The sequence below is a fragment of the Salminus brasiliensis genome, chromosome 10, assembly GCF_030463535.1.
Source record: "Salminus brasiliensis chromosome 10, fSalBra1.hap2, whole genome shotgun sequence".
NCBI classification, from domain to species: domain Eukaryota; kingdom Metazoa; phylum Chordata; class Actinopteri; order Characiformes; family Bryconidae; genus Salminus; species Salminus brasiliensis.
Genome location: NC_132887.1, coordinates 16,143,103 through 16,162,787, shown reverse-complemented (window position 1 = coordinate 16,162,787; position 19,685 = coordinate 16,143,103). Strand labels below are relative to the sequence as shown.

General features: G+C 43.2%; 2 protein-coding genes across 7 annotated transcripts in view; one reads left to right on the top strand and one right to left on the bottom strand.

The window, feature by feature from the left end:
* ralgapa2 (Ral GTPase activating protein catalytic subunit alpha 2) overlaps nucleotides 1-1,863 on the top strand; it is a 107,412-nt gene extending 105,549 nt beyond the window's left edge. For 5 of the 6 annotated variants that reach the window (XM_072689481.1, XM_072689479.1, XM_072689478.1 and 2 more), the window contains one exon: nucleotides 76-1,863. In XM_072689481.1, coding sequence (XP_072545582.1) covers nucleotides 76-233 — 158 coding nt within the window. In that variant the 3' untranslated portion in view covers nucleotides 234-1,863. The remainder of the gene's footprint in view (nucleotides 1-75) is intronic. The other variant, XM_072689480.1, reaches the window with a different exon arrangement.
* Nucleotides 1,864-4,597: 2,734 nt separating this feature from the next.
* Nucleotides 4,598-7,268, bottom strand: insm1b (insulinoma-associated 1b). Its single transcript, XM_072690397.1, has one exon. The coding sequence runs from the start codon at nucleotides 6,969-6,971 to the stop codon at nucleotides 5,484-5,486; it is 1,488 nt and encodes a 495-aa protein (XP_072546498.1). The 5' UTR covers nucleotides 6,972-7,268; the 3' UTR covers nucleotides 4,598-5,483.
* Between the last annotated feature and the right edge of the window lie 12,417 nt (nucleotides 7,269-19,685).

The following is a 19,685-nucleotide window of genomic DNA, read 5'->3' as shown; positions in this document are numbered from 1 at the left end:
CTAGCATGTGTGTTTGCTGACCCTCAGTCGTAGGACCTGTGACTGATGCTTGTCCTGTCACTTGCTGTTCCTCAGGCTCCCTCAGTGGCAGCACAAGCGCTGAGCTCAGCGTTACTGTGACAACCAGCGAGTCCTCTGAGCAGGTTTCGCCCACCCTGCCCCGCGCCTCCAAGAACCGCGTTTCCGGAAAACTCCGCCGCTCAGCCAGCGCCATCAGCAAGTCCTCCAACTGAGCTCAGCCTTCTGCCAGTAACCACTTCACCATGCCCCTTCAGACTGCAGTGCGCTTCAGCTGTGCAGCGTGTGTGTACGTGAATGTATGATTGTATGTATGGCTGTTGTTTTTTTTTTTGTTGTTTTTGTTTTTTTCTCTTTTTGTCTCCTAAAACTGGATTTATGGTTTGGTTTGTACATGCAATGATTTCTGATTGTTTTCAGCTGCCATTTTTTGATTGACTATTGGGAGCGGATTCTGCTGTCACACTAACGTGGTGCTTTACCAAGGCTGAGTCATTTGAACGACTGCACTGAGTTGGAGAACTCGGTATGGTATGCCAGTCGAATCGTTATTTCTAAAGTTTGAAAAACATCTACTGACTTCCATGAATGTTTATCATGAGACAACGAATTAGAACTGAAATAAATATAAAAAACACAGCAGCTGGTAACAGCATTGGCCTGAAGCACTTGGAACTGCTGGACGTTAAAATGAAAAAAATGAAGCAACTTCTGGAGGAGTAAAGGCTTGACCCCAGTGCCAGCCGTCCTCGTTTCACTCTGTATGTACTGTCTGTTTGTTCTCCAGCCTGATGCAGCTATCCAAAACATGCTCTTGATATAGGGAGCAACCTTTTCACAACACTTCTGCGATGTTTTCTTTGACAAAAAAGAAAAAAATATGTGAATGCCCTTTAAACTGAAGCTTCTCATGTCTTAAACACTGAAATGTTGACAGTTGTCACGTCCGTTATTTTAAGGTCACTGAAATTGTCTTTATTGGCCTGCACTGACCCTTTTTCCCCAAATCGGTCCTGTTCATGGGTCATCATTCTGGCGCTCCTTCAGATCGTTGAGGTTGTTCATTAGAGCTGCATTTGAGGTTTGTAGGAAATTCATAGATATTATGGAGGAAGCAGACTCACATGCACCAGCCTTGAGCAAAGAGTAGCACCTAGAGGACTAGTGTTCAGTCATCATCATCATCATCATCATAGTAGCAAGCTTGGTAGTATGTCTCATGTTTCTAAGCCTAGAACGCTGTTAAGATGTGGGAAGGGCCTTCTTTAATAGACATGCATGTCTGAGTGGACAATCTGTGGTTTTTCTTAGCTGTGATGGGATGAATTGAAATGGCCTGTTTTTTTGTGCTATCATTTCATTTTAAATGACTGGAGTAATTATTTTATGCGTTTGATTTATGCAACTATGCTGGATTGAAACGGCTCCACCTGTGATCGTGTCGTGTTGTGTTTTCGTCAGTGTGTCGGACGAATCTCCGTTCATAATCTGTAAATTGAATAAGTCCTGTTTTGTTTTGTTTGTTGGGGGGGTTGTTTTTTTTTTTTTGGTCTCGTAATGCTACTATGACATTCCAATGTTCTCTTTAGTGGTGTGGTTGCACTCACTGATGGTGATAATTTCGAGCTGTTCATTGCATTTCTTCTTGCTTGGATGTAAATTGCTTTAAATTTTATTTGATAAGGTTTCTTTCTTATTGTACATACAGAATAATATCTGCCATCATAATAATGTGTATGCCTGATTACATACTAAATGAAATTGCCACCGGAGCCTCAGGTGAATCTTAAACTCCATGTACTGGTGTGTGAGTGTGTGTGGGTGTGTGTGTGAGAGAGAGAGGGGGGGGGGGGGGGGGGCTTCTAACAGCTGACACAGTGCCTGTGCAATACCTGTCCATATTTCCCCATCTCTGCTGACTGCGGTCAGTCACCTTTTCCCTGTTCTTATAAATTCTATCATCAGCGTGTTGGAGAAAAGTGTGCACTCGGCTGTGTGACCGCAGAGCAGAAGGCTTTGGGGACACTCCCATACATTTTAACGGTGTGTGAGAGCGCTTGTCTCTGATTGGATCTCAGGATGGCGGTGCTCCTCCACCTGCTCCTCTTCATTCTCCTGCCCCTCTGAGTGCCCTCTACCATACCAGCAGGGGAATGGGGCACATGCCAGCGCTTTTCTCTCTTTCTGTCTCTCTGTCTCTCACACACACACACACACACACACACACACACACACACACACACACTCTCACACTCACACATACACACACTCTTCAGCATCTTTCTTTCTTTTTCTCCTTATCTTTGTCTCTTTCTTTCACTGTCCCATCATACAGCCTGGCAGCCTGGTGCTGCTAGTGCTGCCCCCTCCCCTCCATCGTTCCCTTAGTGACCCAGCCTAGTTGCCATGGAGGCCAGGTGTTACCCACTCTGCAAGCTCCGCCCAAGCTGCAACAACTCCTGTTGCACTATTTTGCCTTACCTGTCCCTGAGGTTTCTTTCTCTGTTATTCCGACTGACTTCTGCTTCTTTTCTTATCCTCTCCTCCAAGCACTGATAAGGAACATAGGAGTTGTGATCTTTAAGTCCGCTTTGAATGAAGAATCGTGAGGAATGTATGCAAACAGCAGCCCAAACCCAAGCCACGGCCGCACCTGCCCATTTGTAGCTTCCCTGAACTGTGAGGGCTGAGTCATGTGGCCAGCCTCTACACCGAGAACTTTCTTTCTTACTTACTCTCTCTCTTTCTTGATCATGTCCAGTAGGTTTGGTTCTCTCTGGGTTCTCTGTAGGTTTCATCTGTGTTTGGTTTTTTAAGGTGCTGATGTGGTCCTGGCCAGGGATGTGTCTTACTGCAACTGGTCTAACTCAAGTGAAGTGACAGCTGTGTTTTTCATGTTTAGTTGTTCTCCCTGTACATAGTGTCCTTTTTTGCGAGGGCTCCAAAATCCTGAAGGATATAAATATATTAATGCCTGTAATATAATCTTTGTAAAAGATGTCGAGAGGAAAAAAGAAAAAAAGCTTGAATATTTCATCATGACTTGTTAACATATCAGACTGTTTTTAATGGAAAAGTAATCATTCTATCTTTACTAGAAATGTGAAAATCAGAACATTTCATTAAATCAATTTGAGATTCACTTTTGAGTGAGTGTACTCTATTTGTTTGTATTTATTAATTACATTATAATTTTTTTTATTTACATTATATTATGTTTATTATTTTAGTTTTGCATTTTCTGGGTAATGTGCCCCAACTGTGTGTTGACCAGTTGACTGTGTTTAGGGAAAACTATGGATTTAGTTCTTCAGTAACTCCTTCATTCTTGATTGTGCTCCATCCAGTACTTTTGGGATGAGGTGGAGTGGCTCTTGTTGCTGAATGCAATCCAATCCTCACAGCAATGCTCCAGAATTTAGAAGAAAGACTTTCTTGGACAGTTGAGACAGTTACTCCAACGAAAGTTTTTTGAAAGAACGATCGAGATGGTCAGAGCATGCCCTTGGAGCAGTGAGGGTTAAGTGCCTTGCTTAAGGGCCCTACAATGGGTTTTTGCGGACGTGGGTCTTGAACCCGCCGCCCTGCGATCAATTACCTAGTGCTCTTACTACTGAGCCAGTGGTAAGTAAGTGAACATGCCACAGATCCTAAAATGTTAGTTAGTTTTGACACCTTATTAGGCTTCAAAAATGCATGCTCTTAGAATCTGCAGTATTGAGCCCTTTCTTCTGTGCGTCTGGAGAAGGTTATAATCAAGGCTCATGTCTGCATGTTGAATGGGTTTAAAAATGGTCAGCTCAGTGTTGAGCTCCAGGCTGGCATGCGCTGGCAGGTTGGTGGGACTGTGGGTGGGATGGGGTGGGGGTTGATGGGGTTAGAGGTTGTCCTGCTCTTTAGCTGCAGCCCGGGGACCAGCAAGGGTAACCTGACCCCCATCCCATCTGTCTCCCCTCTGCTCTCCAGCAGGCAAAGCAGCCGCCTGCTCCACACACTACAGGTGGACACACTCCAGCACCTAACACCGCAACACCCAACACTCAGGCTGGGGAAAAGAGGGTGTGTTGTAGGGCAGGACCAGTCTCAAGTCCAGTTTTATAAATTGTTGGTATATAATAGCCAAATATCTGATCATGGAGGAGCGTCAAACGTTTCCTTGAGTGATCCTATAGAAGAAGCACTCTTGGTTCCATAAAGAATCAGGTGTGTAATAGATGTGTGAGAGTGTAAAGAACCCTTATATCAAGTGTTGGTGCTGTAGACCTCTAAAAGCTTCTTCACGGTCACATCTTTATTACAAATGTGGCGTTACTCTACAACCCTTTGTAGCACCTGTGTTTTTTAAGGGCGTGAGTCGTTTGGTGAATGCTAAAGATTTACCAGATATAAGATTCTGTTTATGGATATTTTTTTAACTATGGGTTTTTTATGGGCTGTAAATAGAAAAAGAGAAGAGTGAACAGAAGGAAGTACCTGGAACAGGTGAGCTAGCAGCATAAACACCTAGGGAGGGCACTGAGTTCAAGTTCAAGCTAAAAGCAACATTTAATGTGAGCTATTAATGAATAAAGAGAGTCTCTTTCAGTTTGAAAATATTTTTATTATTATTATTTTTCAGTAGACAACACGACAGGGACATTTAAAGCGCTAGTAGCAAACATTTAAGAAAATACGCTGTTCATAGAAAAGGATTGCATCTATAAGAGCTTCACGTTTACAAGAGCTGAGGAGATTGTAAAGACCACTGAAGACACAGGCCTACAGAACTCATAAACCCGACGACAACAAAAAAAATCATTTTGGCTACGAGATGGGGCACAACAGGACGCACGAATTACCTCACAATCATTCACATGAAACGGGCGGAAATAATAAATAAATACATAAATAAATAAAATATTACGATTAAAACATATTACAGGCATTTTACATTAAATGATAGCAAATCGTAAATATGTGCAGACATTCAAGATTCAAAAAAGAAGAGACAAAAAAAACAAAACAATCAGTACACCGAGTTTTTCTTAAGGCAGAGTTGTACAGCGAGAGTTTGACGTGGTTCTCTAAAGGCATTTGTGGTTCTATATGCTAAAGGGAAACTCCGGCCAGGAGAAAGTCCCCAGGTCCTGCAATTCACACACTATCGATTAAAGCTACGGATGAAGGAAACGTACAGCATGTGAATTCGAGGCTTCTTTTCACGGAGGTACACCGAAGTGGGACGTTATCTTAGGTCTAGAAGCTAGAATACGGATAGAAAAATACCATTCCACAACCAAACTAATACTTTCTTCGTCTTTAGGCTACTCGGCGTGGAGGGAAATCTGAGAATAGAGACCTGTTCAAAACTGAGTCTTAGTTTCAAGGCCGCTGCTTCGTCTGCGCGCTTGGTTTCTTCGTCTCTCTCTCTCTCTCTCTCTCTCTCTCTCTCTCTCTCTCTCTCTCTGTCTCCTCTCTCTCTCTTATCAGCACGCGGGGCGCACGGGCACGTGCAGCAGCACTACCTGCCTCTTTTCCGTGGGGTGGCACTTGTTGACGTGCCTGGTGAGGCCCGGCGAGCTGTAGAAAGTGGCCGGACAGTGCTTGCACGGGAACACGTGGGCTGCGTGCAGAAGGCGCACGTGGCGCTCCAGGCTCGCACCACCGACCGCGCTCTCTCCGCACACGGGGCACGCGAGGAGGCGCTCGACTGCGTTCGGCGCGCTCTGGTTCTGGCCCTGGCCCTGGCCGGGGGTAGGGCTCGGGCTCGTGCTCGGGCTGGGCGCGTCCTCGCCCGAGGAGGCCACACTATCCGGGCTATCGGCTCTGGCCGGTTTGTGCGCGTGCCGCTTAAAGCTCTTGGCACCGCGGCCGTCCTCTGACCCGGACCCGCACTCGGACTCGAACCCGTCGGGGCTCCGTGGGGGAGAGGGCAAGGTGGTGGAAGGGAAGGAGTCTCTCTCGCGCACCAGCTCCGCGCTGGCCTCCTTGGTGGGCCCAGTTAAGGCGCGCAGGGCGGCCGAGGACTTGGAGGCTTCCCCTTTGGTGCCGGCTTGCGCCTGCGCGCGCGGCTTGTGCCAGCGCCGGTGCGAGGCGAGGTTGGCCGGGCAGCTGAACACTTTGTCGCACTCGGGGCACCTGTACTCCACCCGAACGATGCGCGAGCACTTGTGCTGCGCCAGAGAGAACGGGTCCGCGTACTCCTCCTTGCACAGCTGGCAGATGAACTCGCCCAGCGGCTTGCCGCTGCCCGAGGACGACGAGGATGACGAGGACCCCCCTGGCGCGCGTGGCTTTGGTTCCACTGGTCCCTCTTTGATACGCAGGCCCAGCACCGGAGACGTGGTCACCTCATCCTCAAAGTGCAGCTTGCGCATGGCTTTGGGTTTCTTGGCACCGCCTTTGCTCTTCCGCTCGGCGCCGCCTTCAGCCAGAGGCCGTTTGGTGCCTCCAGCGCCGCTCGCGCTTCCGGCGCGGCTGCTGCGGCTCGTGCCGATCTTCAAGTCCACGGGCGCAAACAGCAGGTGGTCCAGGCCGGTGAGTGAGGCGGGGGTGCAGGGGAAGGACTCAGCGGAAATGGGCGAGCCAAGGTTGAAACTCCTCTCGAAGTAGCGCGTCCGCTCGTGCTCCTTGCTCACGGGTCGCGTGGGGCTGTAGAGTGGTTGGCACGCGGCTTCGGGATTACCGAACTGCACCGGGGGGTTTGCGGCGCGAGCGCGAAGAGGCGCGTCCGACAGGGACGGGGGCAGCAGCGGCTGCGGCGGGACTGGAGGGATTGGCAGTGCTGGTGGCGGTTGTGGAGATGATGATGAAGACGGTGGAGATGGTGATGAGGATGGTGATAAGGATGATGATGCGGCGGCGATGTCCGGGCTCGAGGCGCCGCTGGCGGCTTGAGCATCCTCATCGCAACGAATCCGGTAGGACACAAGCGCCGCTCGCTTGTTCCTCTTCACCAGGAAGCCTTTGGGCATGGCGACGGCAGCAGCAGCAGCAGCAGCAGGCGGACACGAGCGAAGGCACTTGGAGAGGAAAACGCAACGAGCTCCGCGCGATCCAGGGCTGCTACCTTTTGGTTCGAGGGGATATGGGTGTGCCTGCCTGCTTGCCTCCCACCTCCCACCCCAGCAATGTTTTGGGGGATTTTGAGTGTGTGTTATTTCGGTTTTTTCCGCTCTCAGTACATAGCTGCACTCTTTTTAAGGAGGGATGATGCTATTGTTCTCGCCCCTCGCCGCTCCATCCTCGTCCAATCAGGCGCGGAGAGGATCTCTGTGGAATTGCCCGGGGGAGGGCTAAAAAGACTTTGGGCTTGGAGGATGTGTGTAGGGGGGGTCTATAGAGGAAAAGCTGCCGATTTGCTGAGCAGATGTACCTGCGCTTTATTGCATTAATCCTGCCCTGAAGCCCCTCCCTGAAGAGGAGCCGCGCGGGACGCTTTTTGCTCGAGCTCCGCTGCTTCTTCAGCGCTGGAGGAGCAACACGCGACCAGAGAGGCTCAGAGAACTGCACCCCCTCATTTGCCATGATCAGCACGAGCTCAAACAGAAACCGGACGCAGTAAATAACAACAACAACAACACAAACATCATGTTCCTCCTTTTGTGCTTTACGACTAGACTAACACTGTGTTGAACTGGACTGGCTGACAGACATTACAGTCCAGCTGAGAAAAGGGTGTGTGACGCTATTTCAGCAGGAAGCGTTTACTCGTTCATTTACACGCGCTTAAAATATCTGTAGTCATGAAACCTAATTTCTCTTCAGTTGTTTTTGAAGTTTCTTTCTCTAAAACATACTGTCTAATATTTGTTATTAAAGGGTGAAATGCAGCTTCCTCTAGGAAGACCCTGTTTATACACTGGATGATTAAAATGTTACATAGACAATACCGTTTGTTTACAGTGTGTGTGTGTGTGTGTGTGTGTGTGTGTGTGTGTGTGTGTGTGTGTGTTTCAGTTTAATTGTTTATCTAATCAGCTCTTCCTTACAGTACATCAGATGAGCTGCTTTTGGAACTGAACAAGTCCTTATAGACGTTTACAGAGAAGTCAGAAATGAAACCTGTTCTCCTAACTGTGCTTCTTCTAACTGTTCTTCTAACTGTTCTTCTAACTGTTCTTCTAACTGTGTTCTTATGTCTTCTTCTAACTGTTCTTCTAACTGTGTTCTTATGTCTTCTTCTAACTGTTCTTCTAACTGTTCTTCTAACTGTGTTCTTATGTCTTCTTCTAACTGTTCTTCTAACTGTTCTTCTAACTGTGTTCTTATGTCTTCTTCTAACTGTTCTTCTAACTGTTCTTCTAACTGTTCTTCTAACTGTGTTCTTATGTCTTCTTCTAACTGTTCTTCTAACTGTGTTCTTATGTCTTCTTCTAACTGTTCTTCTAACTGTGTTCTTATGTCTTCTTCTAACTGTTCTTCTAACTGTTCTTCTAACTGTGTTCTTATGTCTTCTTCTAACTGTTCTTCTAACTGTTCTTCTAACTGTTCTTCTAACTGTGTTCTTATGTCTTCTTCTAACTGTGTTCTTATGTCTTCTTCTAACTGTTCTTCTAACTGTTCTTCTGTGTTCTTATGTCTTCTTCTAACTGTTCTTCTAACTGTTCATCTAACTGTGTTCTTCTGTTCTTTTGGGTTTTTTGGGTTTATCTGTGTTCTAAGTCTGTTGTTCTGATTGTGTTCTTTTATCTGTGTTCTAAGTCTGTTGTTCTGATTGTGTTCTAACTGTGTTCTAAGTCTGTTGTTCTGATTGTGTTCTTTTAACTGTGTTCTAAGTCTGTTGTTCTGATTGTGTTCTTTTAACTGTGTTCTAAGTCTGTTGTTCTGATTGTGTTCTTTTATCTGTGTTCTAAGTCTGTTGTTCTGATTGTGTTCTAACTGTGTTCTAAGTCTGTTGTTCTGATTGTGTTCTTTTATCTGTGTTCTAAGTCTGTTGTTCTGATTGTGTTCTAACTGTGTTCTAAGTCTGTTGTTCTGATTGTGTTCTTTTATCTGTGTTCTAAGTCTGTTGTTCTGATTGTGTTCTAACTCTGTTCTAACTCTGTTGTTCTGATTGTGTTCTAACTCTGTTCTAACTCTGTTGTTCTAACTGTGTTCTAACTCTGTTGTTCTAACTGTGTTCTAACTCTGTTGTTTTGATTGTGTTCTAACTCCGTTGTTCTGATTGTGTTCTAACTCTGTTGTTCTGATAGTGTTCTAATTGTGTTCTAACTCTGTTGTTCTAACTGTGTTCTAACTCTGTTGTTCTGATAGTGTTCTAACTCTGTTGTTCTAACTGTGTTCTAACTCTGTTGTTCTGATAGTGTTCTGTGTTCTAACTCTGTTGTTCTGATAGTGTTCTAATTGTGTTTTAACTCTGTTGTTCTAACTGTGTTCTGACTCTGTTGTTCTGATTGTGTTCTAACTGTGTTCTAACTCTGTTGTTCTAACTGTGTTCTGACTCTGGTGTTCTAACTGTGTTCTAACTCTGTTGTTCTAACTGTGTTCTGACTCTGTTGTTCTGATTGTGTTCTAACTGTGTTCTAACTCTGTTGTTCTGATAGTGTTCTGTGTTCTAACTCTGTTGTTCTGATAGTGTTCTAATTGTGTTTTAACTCTGTTGTTCTAACTGTGTTCTAACTCTGTTGTTCTAACTGTGTTCTGACTCTGTTGTTCTGATTGTGTTCTAACTGTGTTCTAACTCTGTTGTTCTGATAGTGTTCTAATTGTGTTTTAACTCTGTTGTTCTAACAGTGTTCTACCTCTGTTGTTCTGATTGTGTTCTAACTGTGTTTTTTCAGCTGTGTTCTAACTGTGTTCTACCTCTGTTGTTCTAACAGTGTTCTTCTAACATTGTTCTTCTAACTTCTGTGGAGAACATCAAAGACACGTCATTTGACCCGAGGTGCCCAAACGTTTGCATGAGACTGTGTGTGTGTTTGTTTGGTTAATAGGCCCCATGATCAAATACGTGCATGTATAGAGGTTTCTGCAGTGTGTGGGCCAGCGCTCTCCACTGTGTGTATCTGCTCTGGGTGATTTACCGGCTCCATAAATAAGTGGAGCTGTTGCGCGCGGGGCCGCTGTTTAATGGGCACGTGTCTGTCTCGGTAGTTTAACTCGGTTTAGCAATCAGCTGGCTCGCGCATACATAAGTAATAAGAAGAGCTCTCATCTCCGAGGACAATGGCCGCGTCTGCCCAGCCGTCACAGCCTTTTCCTTGCGTTTGAAAAGCAAATTGACCTCTCCACTGTGAACCGGCACACACGCGCCCACCGCGCCCCAAAGACGGGCGCGTGCTGGGGGCAAATCAGCGCAGCGAGCACAAACGACGACCTGAAGGTCAGCGCACTGCGCACAGCAGCGCCATTAAAGACCCCCAAACTCAGGGATTAAGCACGGAATACTTCAGCAAGCCCATTTAACTGCAGGGCCAGCACACCGACACCATCATCGAGCCATCCTGCTGCCTCGCACTGTTTCCAATGTCTTCCTTACATCCCCTCATATGAACGGCCTCTCTCTTCTAAGTCAAACTTCGTTTCCTAGCCTTTGTTGACTGTGAGAAGCCATGCTTAGCCTTGCAGCTGTTTTAATGAACAATCACTGTTTTTAAAGGAAGTTATTCATTATAAAAAAAAGGTTGCAGCCCCTTCCTAAACAGGGAAACTCTGTCTACATTTAGAAACCAAATTTGGTGCAACAACCAGCGATCTTTGAAGCAGTCATACAAACCTGTATTCTCAAATTGGAAGTGAATATTCACTGTATGGTTACAGAGTACTTAACCTAACCTGAAATAAAGAGACCTCATGCTGCTCCCTTAAGCCCTTAACTCCACTAGACGTAGGAAGGAAGATCCTCAGACCTACTGTTCCATAAATGCTTGTTAAACTGTAGGAGGTCACGCCTAAAAGTGACCAGTGTACTCCTTAAAATAAAGGCCTTCGGCTGTTTGGGTGATGTCACAGATTAGAAGAAACCATGTTTTTAATAGAGATGTATGAGTGTGAAGAACCTTTTAAATCTCAGAAACAACCATTTTTTACCAATGTTCTTCACTCCCACACATCTTTACTACAAACACGGTTCTTTATGGATCCAAAAGCAGTTCTACTGTGGGATCACTCCTAAAACATGGAAGGTTTTAGCCTCAGTTCCCTCCACAGATATCACTGCACTGTGAAATACCTGTGTATGCAGTGAAGTGTGTGTTTAGCTCTTTGTGAGTGTGATGTGTGTGTGTGTGTGTTTGGCTGTGCAGGGCGGAGCTGAGGCAGAGTCTTTGGGGAAACCTCAGGCTGAATGAATCTCCAGACATGAGCGAGTATTGTTCCCCTCATTAGCATAAAGCTGCTGTATGACGGCCACATAGCTGATCTCTCTCTCTCTCTCTCTCTCTCTCTCTCTCTCTCTCTCTCTCTCTCTCACACACACACACAGGCCTTAGCCTGCATTATAGGCCTGAATCTCGCAAGCTTACACACCCTGTGCTGCTTATTGTTCATGTTTTTATCACTGAGAAAAGGACAGTGGTTGCACTCCATGCTTTTACGCCCAGGAGTGTGTTACACAGGGGTGATATAAGGTGTAAACAACCATTAAGAAAGTTTTTACACCCCTCATAACCCTCACACGCTGCTGTCATCCCTTCACCGGTTAAACGTTAAAGTGGCTTTCTGATGAGGCAGGCTGTGCATGAGAATACTTGCCTATTAAGAATTATTATTAATATTGTTATTATTATTATTAATATTGTTATTATCATGAATAATATTATTATTATTAGAAACAGAAGATGGGTTACTTTAGAGATTGAAGATAGAGTTGAGTTACGAATAGAGTTTCATTAGAGTCAGGGATACAAACGTGTGTGTATATATGTGTGTGTGTGTGTGTGTGTCTGTGTCTTGCGCGCCCCTGTTGCCCCAGCGCTGGCAGTATGCGCGTGTTTGCTTCATGGCGCGTGCTTGTCTGCACAAGGACGCAGAAAGATGAGCCTCTGATTTACATACAGCTGCCTGCTCCCCCCACACACACACTTCACACACACACACGCTCTCGCTCTCTCTTACTCTCTCCTCTCATTCTCTCTCTCTCTCCTTCCTCGATATCTCTCATTCTCTCTTCTCCCTTTCTCTCGTCGTTCTCACTTTTTCCCCCCTTTCTCTCTCTCCCCTTTTTTTTCTCTCTCTCTCCTTCTCTCACTTTCTCCCCACCCCTCTCTGCCCTCTACACACCCTCTTCGCTGCAGTAGATGGATCTTGTGCATGAAAAAACAAAAGGAGCATTTCTGTCAGATATTTTCCAGACAGCCTTTACTACAGTTTAAGTTGCAGTGTGGCAGAAGCCCAGTGAGAACAGTCAGTAGCCTGTCTTACTCACAACTCTACAAACAAATGATACAAGTTTAGCTGCACAACAGTACCAGTTTTTAACAGTGGAGCAATGAGTGCATGCTGTGATGTTTGTGTGCTCACAGCCTCCATTTCAGTGCACCGCCTACAGGAAGACCGTAGCTACTCAGCACAATGTCTTTCATCATTTCACTGTCTGTCCTAACATCCCAGCTCGAGGGAAAGAGCTCAGGGGTCATTTTTCCTGGAAATGGTCCTCCACAATACCAGTGTCAGTCGATTATTGGGATAGGACAGCTCATCCACTGGGTTCACTTAAGTAGCTTGATGGAGAGGCAACCTGTTGGCTGGTGGATTAAAGCCAGTGAGGAATTCAGTTTCAGACGTTAGAAGTAATAAAATGTGACCAACGGAAGCCTCAGACATTGTATGTATATTTGTGAAAGACAAAGTACACTGGGGAGAAAGCAGAAAACAGGAACTGTGGTCACTGCATAGTGGATTGTGGATCTTATGTGCTTTTTGGTAATGACATAACATGTGCACATGTTAAAATGTACATGTGTTAAAGCAGTGGGCTACCAGATTGTGGTTATACAACATGTGTTCAGGACTAAGTCATGCACAGCTTCCTCTGAGTATTCTGCTATTAGAGTGAAAACAATAAAAGAGAAAGGTCAGTATGGCTGGTTATATTAATGTATTAGATGATCAGATAGCTGTAATAATGCTTAGATTTATTAAGACCTTCTTATTCATGTTTATTGTCATTATTATTTATTGTATACACTATGTATTTTGAGTATTATTAAACATGTTTGTGTTGGTGTGTTATACTGTGTTTCATAAATGGGGTGAAAGATGCTTTTAAAAACATACATTTCCAGATACTCTCTCCAGTTACATTTATATCTAAATAAATAGAGTAGAAATGTTTTACAATTTGTTCATTGTGTAAATGGAAAGTGTAAAGATGTTGAAATGTGGAAAAACAATATTTCTAGCCCTGAACCTCACCCTGTTTTCAACCTCAGACCAGTTTATTTCAGCACCATTCAAATACAGAACAAGTCTACGGCTGCTGTCCGTGGTTCTGAAATCTAGCCATCCACTCACTTGGGTCTCTCTCTGCTGCTACTGCTGATGTGCTCCACTTCATAGACCCAGCATGCAGAGCACATCATTGTCAGTAGTATTGCAGACAGACCAATGAGAGAACAGCAAACAGAATATGAGGCGCTCATGCACACACTCATGTGCCCCTTGCAATTATGCATGCGCACACATGTACACAGAAAAGCGAATAAATGGCCCTGTGTTGAGAATGCTGAATGTCACATTTTCCAAACAAAGCATTTCCTAAATTGACATGCAGCTCGTTAGCGTACATAATTTGCATTCCCCCATAATTGTGCAGCTTCCTTGATTTTTATATGATCTTCCTTATTAGCCCATATAATGGGGTTAATCAGAGCCTGCTCATCACACTTATCATTTCTCCTCGGAGAGGAGGGAAAAACAGAGGCAGGACTTAATTAATTGTATCAGTCTTTTCATCTGCAGGAGTAGTGTTCCCACACGAACATTAATATGATTCTGTAAATGGAGGGAAGAGGCACAGCCCGGGCCTGAGACATGAAAGATTGGACTCAAATTAATTTAGGCCTAATTAGAGGGTGGGCGTCAGGGAGTGGTTTGCATAATAAGAGCCAGCAAATGAGATCAGACACTGTGCTTCAGGCAATGCCTTTACATCTCCCTTATGGACTCATCCGATACATGCACTGTGGAGTGGGAGACAGTGGGAGCCTGCTTGTGCCACATGTGTGCATTCATTCTGACAAAACCTGATGAACAGACTAGTAGAAACCATTGAAAAAACTAACAGTCTAAATAGAATTTCTGTTAAAAAGAAATTCTTTCTCTGTAAACTATTATGGAAAACCATATTTTCTTAGTTTTATAGATAAAAGGGACATTGAGAGAACAACAACACAACAATTTGACATTTTATATGTTTATTAAGACATTTTACCACACCTCTATAGAATCATTAACTGCAACCAAACACTTCTGTGGTTGTTAATTAATGTCTCATAGTGCTATTGAGGAATTCTGACCCACTCATCTTTGCAGAACTGCTTTAGCTTAGTAACATTTGCAGGCCTGCAAGCATGAAATGTGCATTTTAGATCCTGCCACAACATTTTCCATAGGGTTTAGGTAGGGATTTAAACTAGGCAATTCCTAACATTTCTTATTTCTTGTGAGGTAGATATGCAGCAAAACATCTCCATACCATCACACTACCACCACCATGCTTCAAAGTTGTCATGAGGTTCTTCCTTTCAAATGCAAATTTAGGATTTTGCCAGACATAGCATAAACGTCCACAGAACATAGAAGGACCATCTAGGTGTTCTTGGTAAACTTAAAATGTATTTATTTTTTAGTTGAAGCCTGAAACTCTTTAAATGTTGTTCTTGAGTTTTTCTGTTACTTCCTGGATGATCATATGTCTTACTTTTGGAGATTACATAGTGTTTATAAAGATTGCAAAGTCTTTTTTATCCCTAAAAGTCCCTAAACGTTTCTAAATGTTGTAATGTTGACAAATCAATTATTGTACATAGAGAATAAATCCATTTGATTATAATATATTTGGCAAAATAGTCACTGTTGGACTTCTTGAAATAGAAACAGCTGGTTTTGACATAAATATTGTTTGGTGCATCTAAAGAATGTCCAAAAATGCATCTGATTAACTGAGATTTGGGTGAACTCCTAATTTCAGAGGGTCTTTGCATGGTAAAATGATTCTTATCTATTATGGCCTGAATACCACAAACAGCCTCTTTAACTCTAAGGTATCATCAGAGTCTGGGAAAATTGTCACTATAAGTTGGGGAACAATAAAATATCAGGAAAAACATGGTTAAAATTATGAATATCTAACATGAATATCTTTAAAATGATACCACAGACCTAAACACAAACGTAAAAAAATAGTTAAGGGTTTGTTGAATGGAAATTTAACATGTAACAGTCAACAGGCTTAACAGTTAAAACAGCTATGGCCAGAAAGTGTTATTACTAACTTCTAGTACCAAAGAATAGCTCCACCAGTTGGTACAGAAGTCCCTGCCGTTACTGAGTTATACACCTCAGTGTGAAACAAGCCTTTCTGTGTTAAGAGGTTAAAGAAGAAGGTCTGCATTATGTAAAGATTCCACACCAATTAAAGGTTGTCCCTTTTGGCACTTTTCAATTTTGAAGAATAGTAAAGTAGTCAAGCACTAAAGCAGTGTAGAAAGTCTAGTTTTTTGCTGTATTATTAGGTGTGTTCCTGGTAAAGCTGTGTCCAGCTTTATTTTTAAAATTCAGTGCTTCTGAATGCTGCTCGAGATGTATTCCACCAGCTGTGGAATGACAGTTGTGTTGAAATAAACTTTGCATTGTTGTTGTTGTTGTCATTAATCACCTCTATTCTCTGTTCAGTGCTCGAGATTCACTATGCTGATTTCTTCCTGGCGTCCCTCCCTCACGTGATCAGCCATGATGAGCCGCTGTGGCAGCATTTCAAAGGGTTGATGGGAAGTACAAAGAGTGTGATTAGGTAATCAACCCAAAGCCCCAATCTCATTCTGTTTGTCTTGTTTCATTGTGGTCCTTCATTCTCTTTCGACATGATATCAAATTTCACCTCCTAATCATTTGCATTTCCAGACTGCTGTGTAGCTATGATGCTGTTCTTAATTTCAGTAGCTATGAGATGTGTTTATATATAATGGACTATAAATCACTTGAAATTTGTTTATACTGTTCAAAGACATTTTACAACAGATGTTTTAAAGCTTGTTAACGTTGTGGCTGTATGGAAATGGAATTAGTAATGTTCACTGAATGTTGACAATATTCAATATTAGTGGATAAATGGTTTATCAACACCAGAAATGTGGGAAAAAGCAGCATTATTGTAGAAACCGTTTAAACACAGGCCGGCATTGCATAGAGGTATACCATTAATATAAATGTGCTTCAAATGCATCTTTGATCAGTGCCATAGAGGAACCACTTTGGGTCTCATAAAGAATCATGTTTGTAATAGAAATGTACAGTACATGAACAAAAGTATTGGGACACCTGCTCATTCGCAGTTTTTTTCTGCTTAACTGTCTCTACTGTCCAGGGAAGGCTTTCTCCTAGGTTTTAGAACATTGCTGTAAGAATTTGATGGTATTTAGCAATAAGAGTAATGGTAAGAATCCCAAAAATATTGGCTGGCACCATCATTCCAGAATACTTCCCTACAGGGACTAGACAAGCTGCAAGCATACATTACATACACTGCTTTGTCAGCAATGGGTGCAACCTGAAGCAGTTGAATGGATTCATTAAAAGGGGTGTCCACAAACCTTTTTTTTTTTAGAGTTATCAGAGTTTATAGTTGGACCAAGGATGAGATGAGACTATTTTAATAGAGTGAAGCTACATTTGCCTCTTACAGAGAGCATTCTTAAACACCTCTATATGCCAGACAAATGGAATCTCTCACAGTACTAATGGGACTACAAATAAAATATTAATGGCATACATGAAATTTGAGATGTCAAATACAATTGCATTTATTGATAAACTGAAAACACACACTCTTTGCAGGACGTGCTCTTGGGCAGCAAAAATCACAAAGATGTTTCTGCATTTTGATTTTATCGCTTATAATCTCAGCAGAATGTCATCAGTAACATAGCTATTGTGTCTGTGTTTGTTATCCAAATATTTTCTGACTTGCAATAGACTGATGCATACCGAATCTGCATTAATGTGTCAGATGATGCTTCCCTTTCATCTCATACCATGTAGCGATTTCCAAATGTGCTAGTGTTCATTATTTTCCGGTCTGATCTAGTCTCCAAACGATGTGGCAGCGTACAAGAGAAGTGCTCTCCTGAGCCTGCCTCAGAGAGACAGAGACAGGATCTGAAATGTCATGGTGAAATGTCAGTGGTGTAGTGCTGTGGTATCTCAGCCTGGCAGGTGGGTCTAATCTGCAGCTGCATTCCTCCAGCGCGCTCGACAGCGGGCCAGCCGAGCTGACAGATGTTGGGCAAGATGAGAGCAAGCAAGGGGGACGAAGGGATGCTGCACACATCTCTGCACATGCTCACAAATGGAAACTGGCTGTGCTATTGTACAGAGAGCCTCTATGATTCAGCTACATTAGAGCAGTTGATACAAAGTTTATTACGTTAACTCCTACACTTACTGTATCGACAGAAGATCTAAAAACTGCTTCAAAATCACCACAAGATCATGACATATCAGATCTGATTAGAGTGGCGGACTACTCTCTGCACAGCAGTGACACCAATGTGCTTTTCTTGACCTGCAAACTGTGTTGTGCATAGCGGTCTTTCCTTATATTAGGACCAATTTACTGACCTTAAATACTACGTGTTCTGAAGTTTGTCCTGGACACATCTGACACCAGAACACTTTTTGTTGGAAAAAATGCATTTGCTGGAACAGATCTCTCGGCTCTTTCACCCATTATACCTCCGTATGCTGCAGACAAGTAGGACAAAACCTGATGTGTCAAAGCTATCAAGTCAGTCCATTAAGTTGAGGAGCATCGATAGGAACCGCTCTGATAGCCTCAGTGGGTGAAGTGATGGATTTGATGCATTTGAAGGTGGCCCCATGTGGAAAACCCCAAACTTGACCTGATCTCTGTGCCATTGACTATAACCCATTATTAGCTGGTGACAGATGCCCATTGTGACAGGAGCTGGAGGGAGAAGGTGCCAGGTCAGCGGGAAGCCCATCCGTCTCTGTCCTGGAGGGTCAGGGGAGGGGACGCACGATTGATTCTGCTGGAGAGGGGAGCTGTCCCTGTGAGTGATGGCAGGGGACCCCACTAGCTTTGCGCACATGGTCAGAATGAACAGGCCATGATCAGAGGTCAGGAGCAGCTGGTAAGACTAAAGGAGACATGTTGTGCCTGTGTGTTTGTATGTTTGTCACTATTGTATGATGGCACTATGATTTAAGGTTCAAAACGATATGGTACTTTACTAGTATTTCATTCTGCATTATTGTTAGTTGTGATTATTAGCATTATTGTAATCTAATCTAATATTGTAATTTCCCCATTCTAATAAGTACTACTAATGAGTCCACAATTCTAAAAATGCCATGTAATTCTTTGCCTGTGCCACTGACAATAAAGGGAAAGTATTGAATATATTTAGCTATAGTAAGTTCTTGTTAGCTACTAATGTGAGTTTAAAGTAGTTCTTCATGTAGCCTATACGTATATGAGCCAGGAACAGAACAAAAGCAGTGAACAGATGCTCTATTTATGGCTGTCACTATATTGAATAATTGCTTTAAAAATGCTTCAGAATGAGCAAAATAGTTCATTATCCGCACTCACTTGTCATAAAGCTAGGGTTATAGCTACTGTTTTACACCCATAGATGTTTACTTCATGTTAATTTATTAACTTCTAGACAAATAATCATCACCTAGTGAACACTGTTAAACTAGTTTGTAAATTTAAATTGGTAAATTAATTTTAAATCATTTTACAATGATTAATAATGTTTACAAGTATATAAGCTCTTGCATACACTGTGTACACTATACATTTCATTTTGAATCTGAGCTGAAAATGAGCCAATGCATCAAGCATCTCAAATGTGTATGTCCATCCATGGATATCCTCACACAGCCCATTCCACCTCAACATTCACTGTAAAATATTTACTTTCTCTTGCTGCTCCAGCATCATTCAGGCACTGTAATATCACTCACATCTCCACATCTCTGTATGAATTACACTATAGTTAAAGAATTTTTACAATATCTGCAGTTTCCTGAATGTTTGCCCTGTATTTATGGTCTCGTAAAAAACATTTAATTCACATTGTGTCAAGTTGTTTTTTAAAGGTTCTTCTACATCTAAATAGAAAATCTACCCTTTCCTTTCTGCTGTGATGTGATCACACTGTGCTGGTCATAGATCCTGAGCAGAATAGATCTAAAGCATGTCAGCACTGCAGCCTGCATTGCATTAAACAGACCCCCTCAAATCACTTATCAAAGGACTGTGAGGCGCTTCAATCAAAGGTATGGTGTGTTATGGACTGGCCGTTAGTTTTAATTACAGGAAATTGTGGAGGCTTTTGTGGAGCTGTGTAAGGCTGGCTGTGTGATCTGCCATGTACACAATAATCTGATCCTGTGCTGACAGAGAGAGCCAGGTGCTCATATATTTGCACACACAGCTCATATATTTGTCAAGACATTTGACAAGAAGCCATACGCATGAAGCTGGAAACCTAGAA

What these genes read in the sequence shown, in the direction of transcription:
- insm1b (XM_072690397.1), bottom strand. Translation starts at nt 6,971, where the DNA reads ATGCCCAAAGGCTTCCTGGTGAAGAGGAACAAGCGAGCGGCGCTTGTG.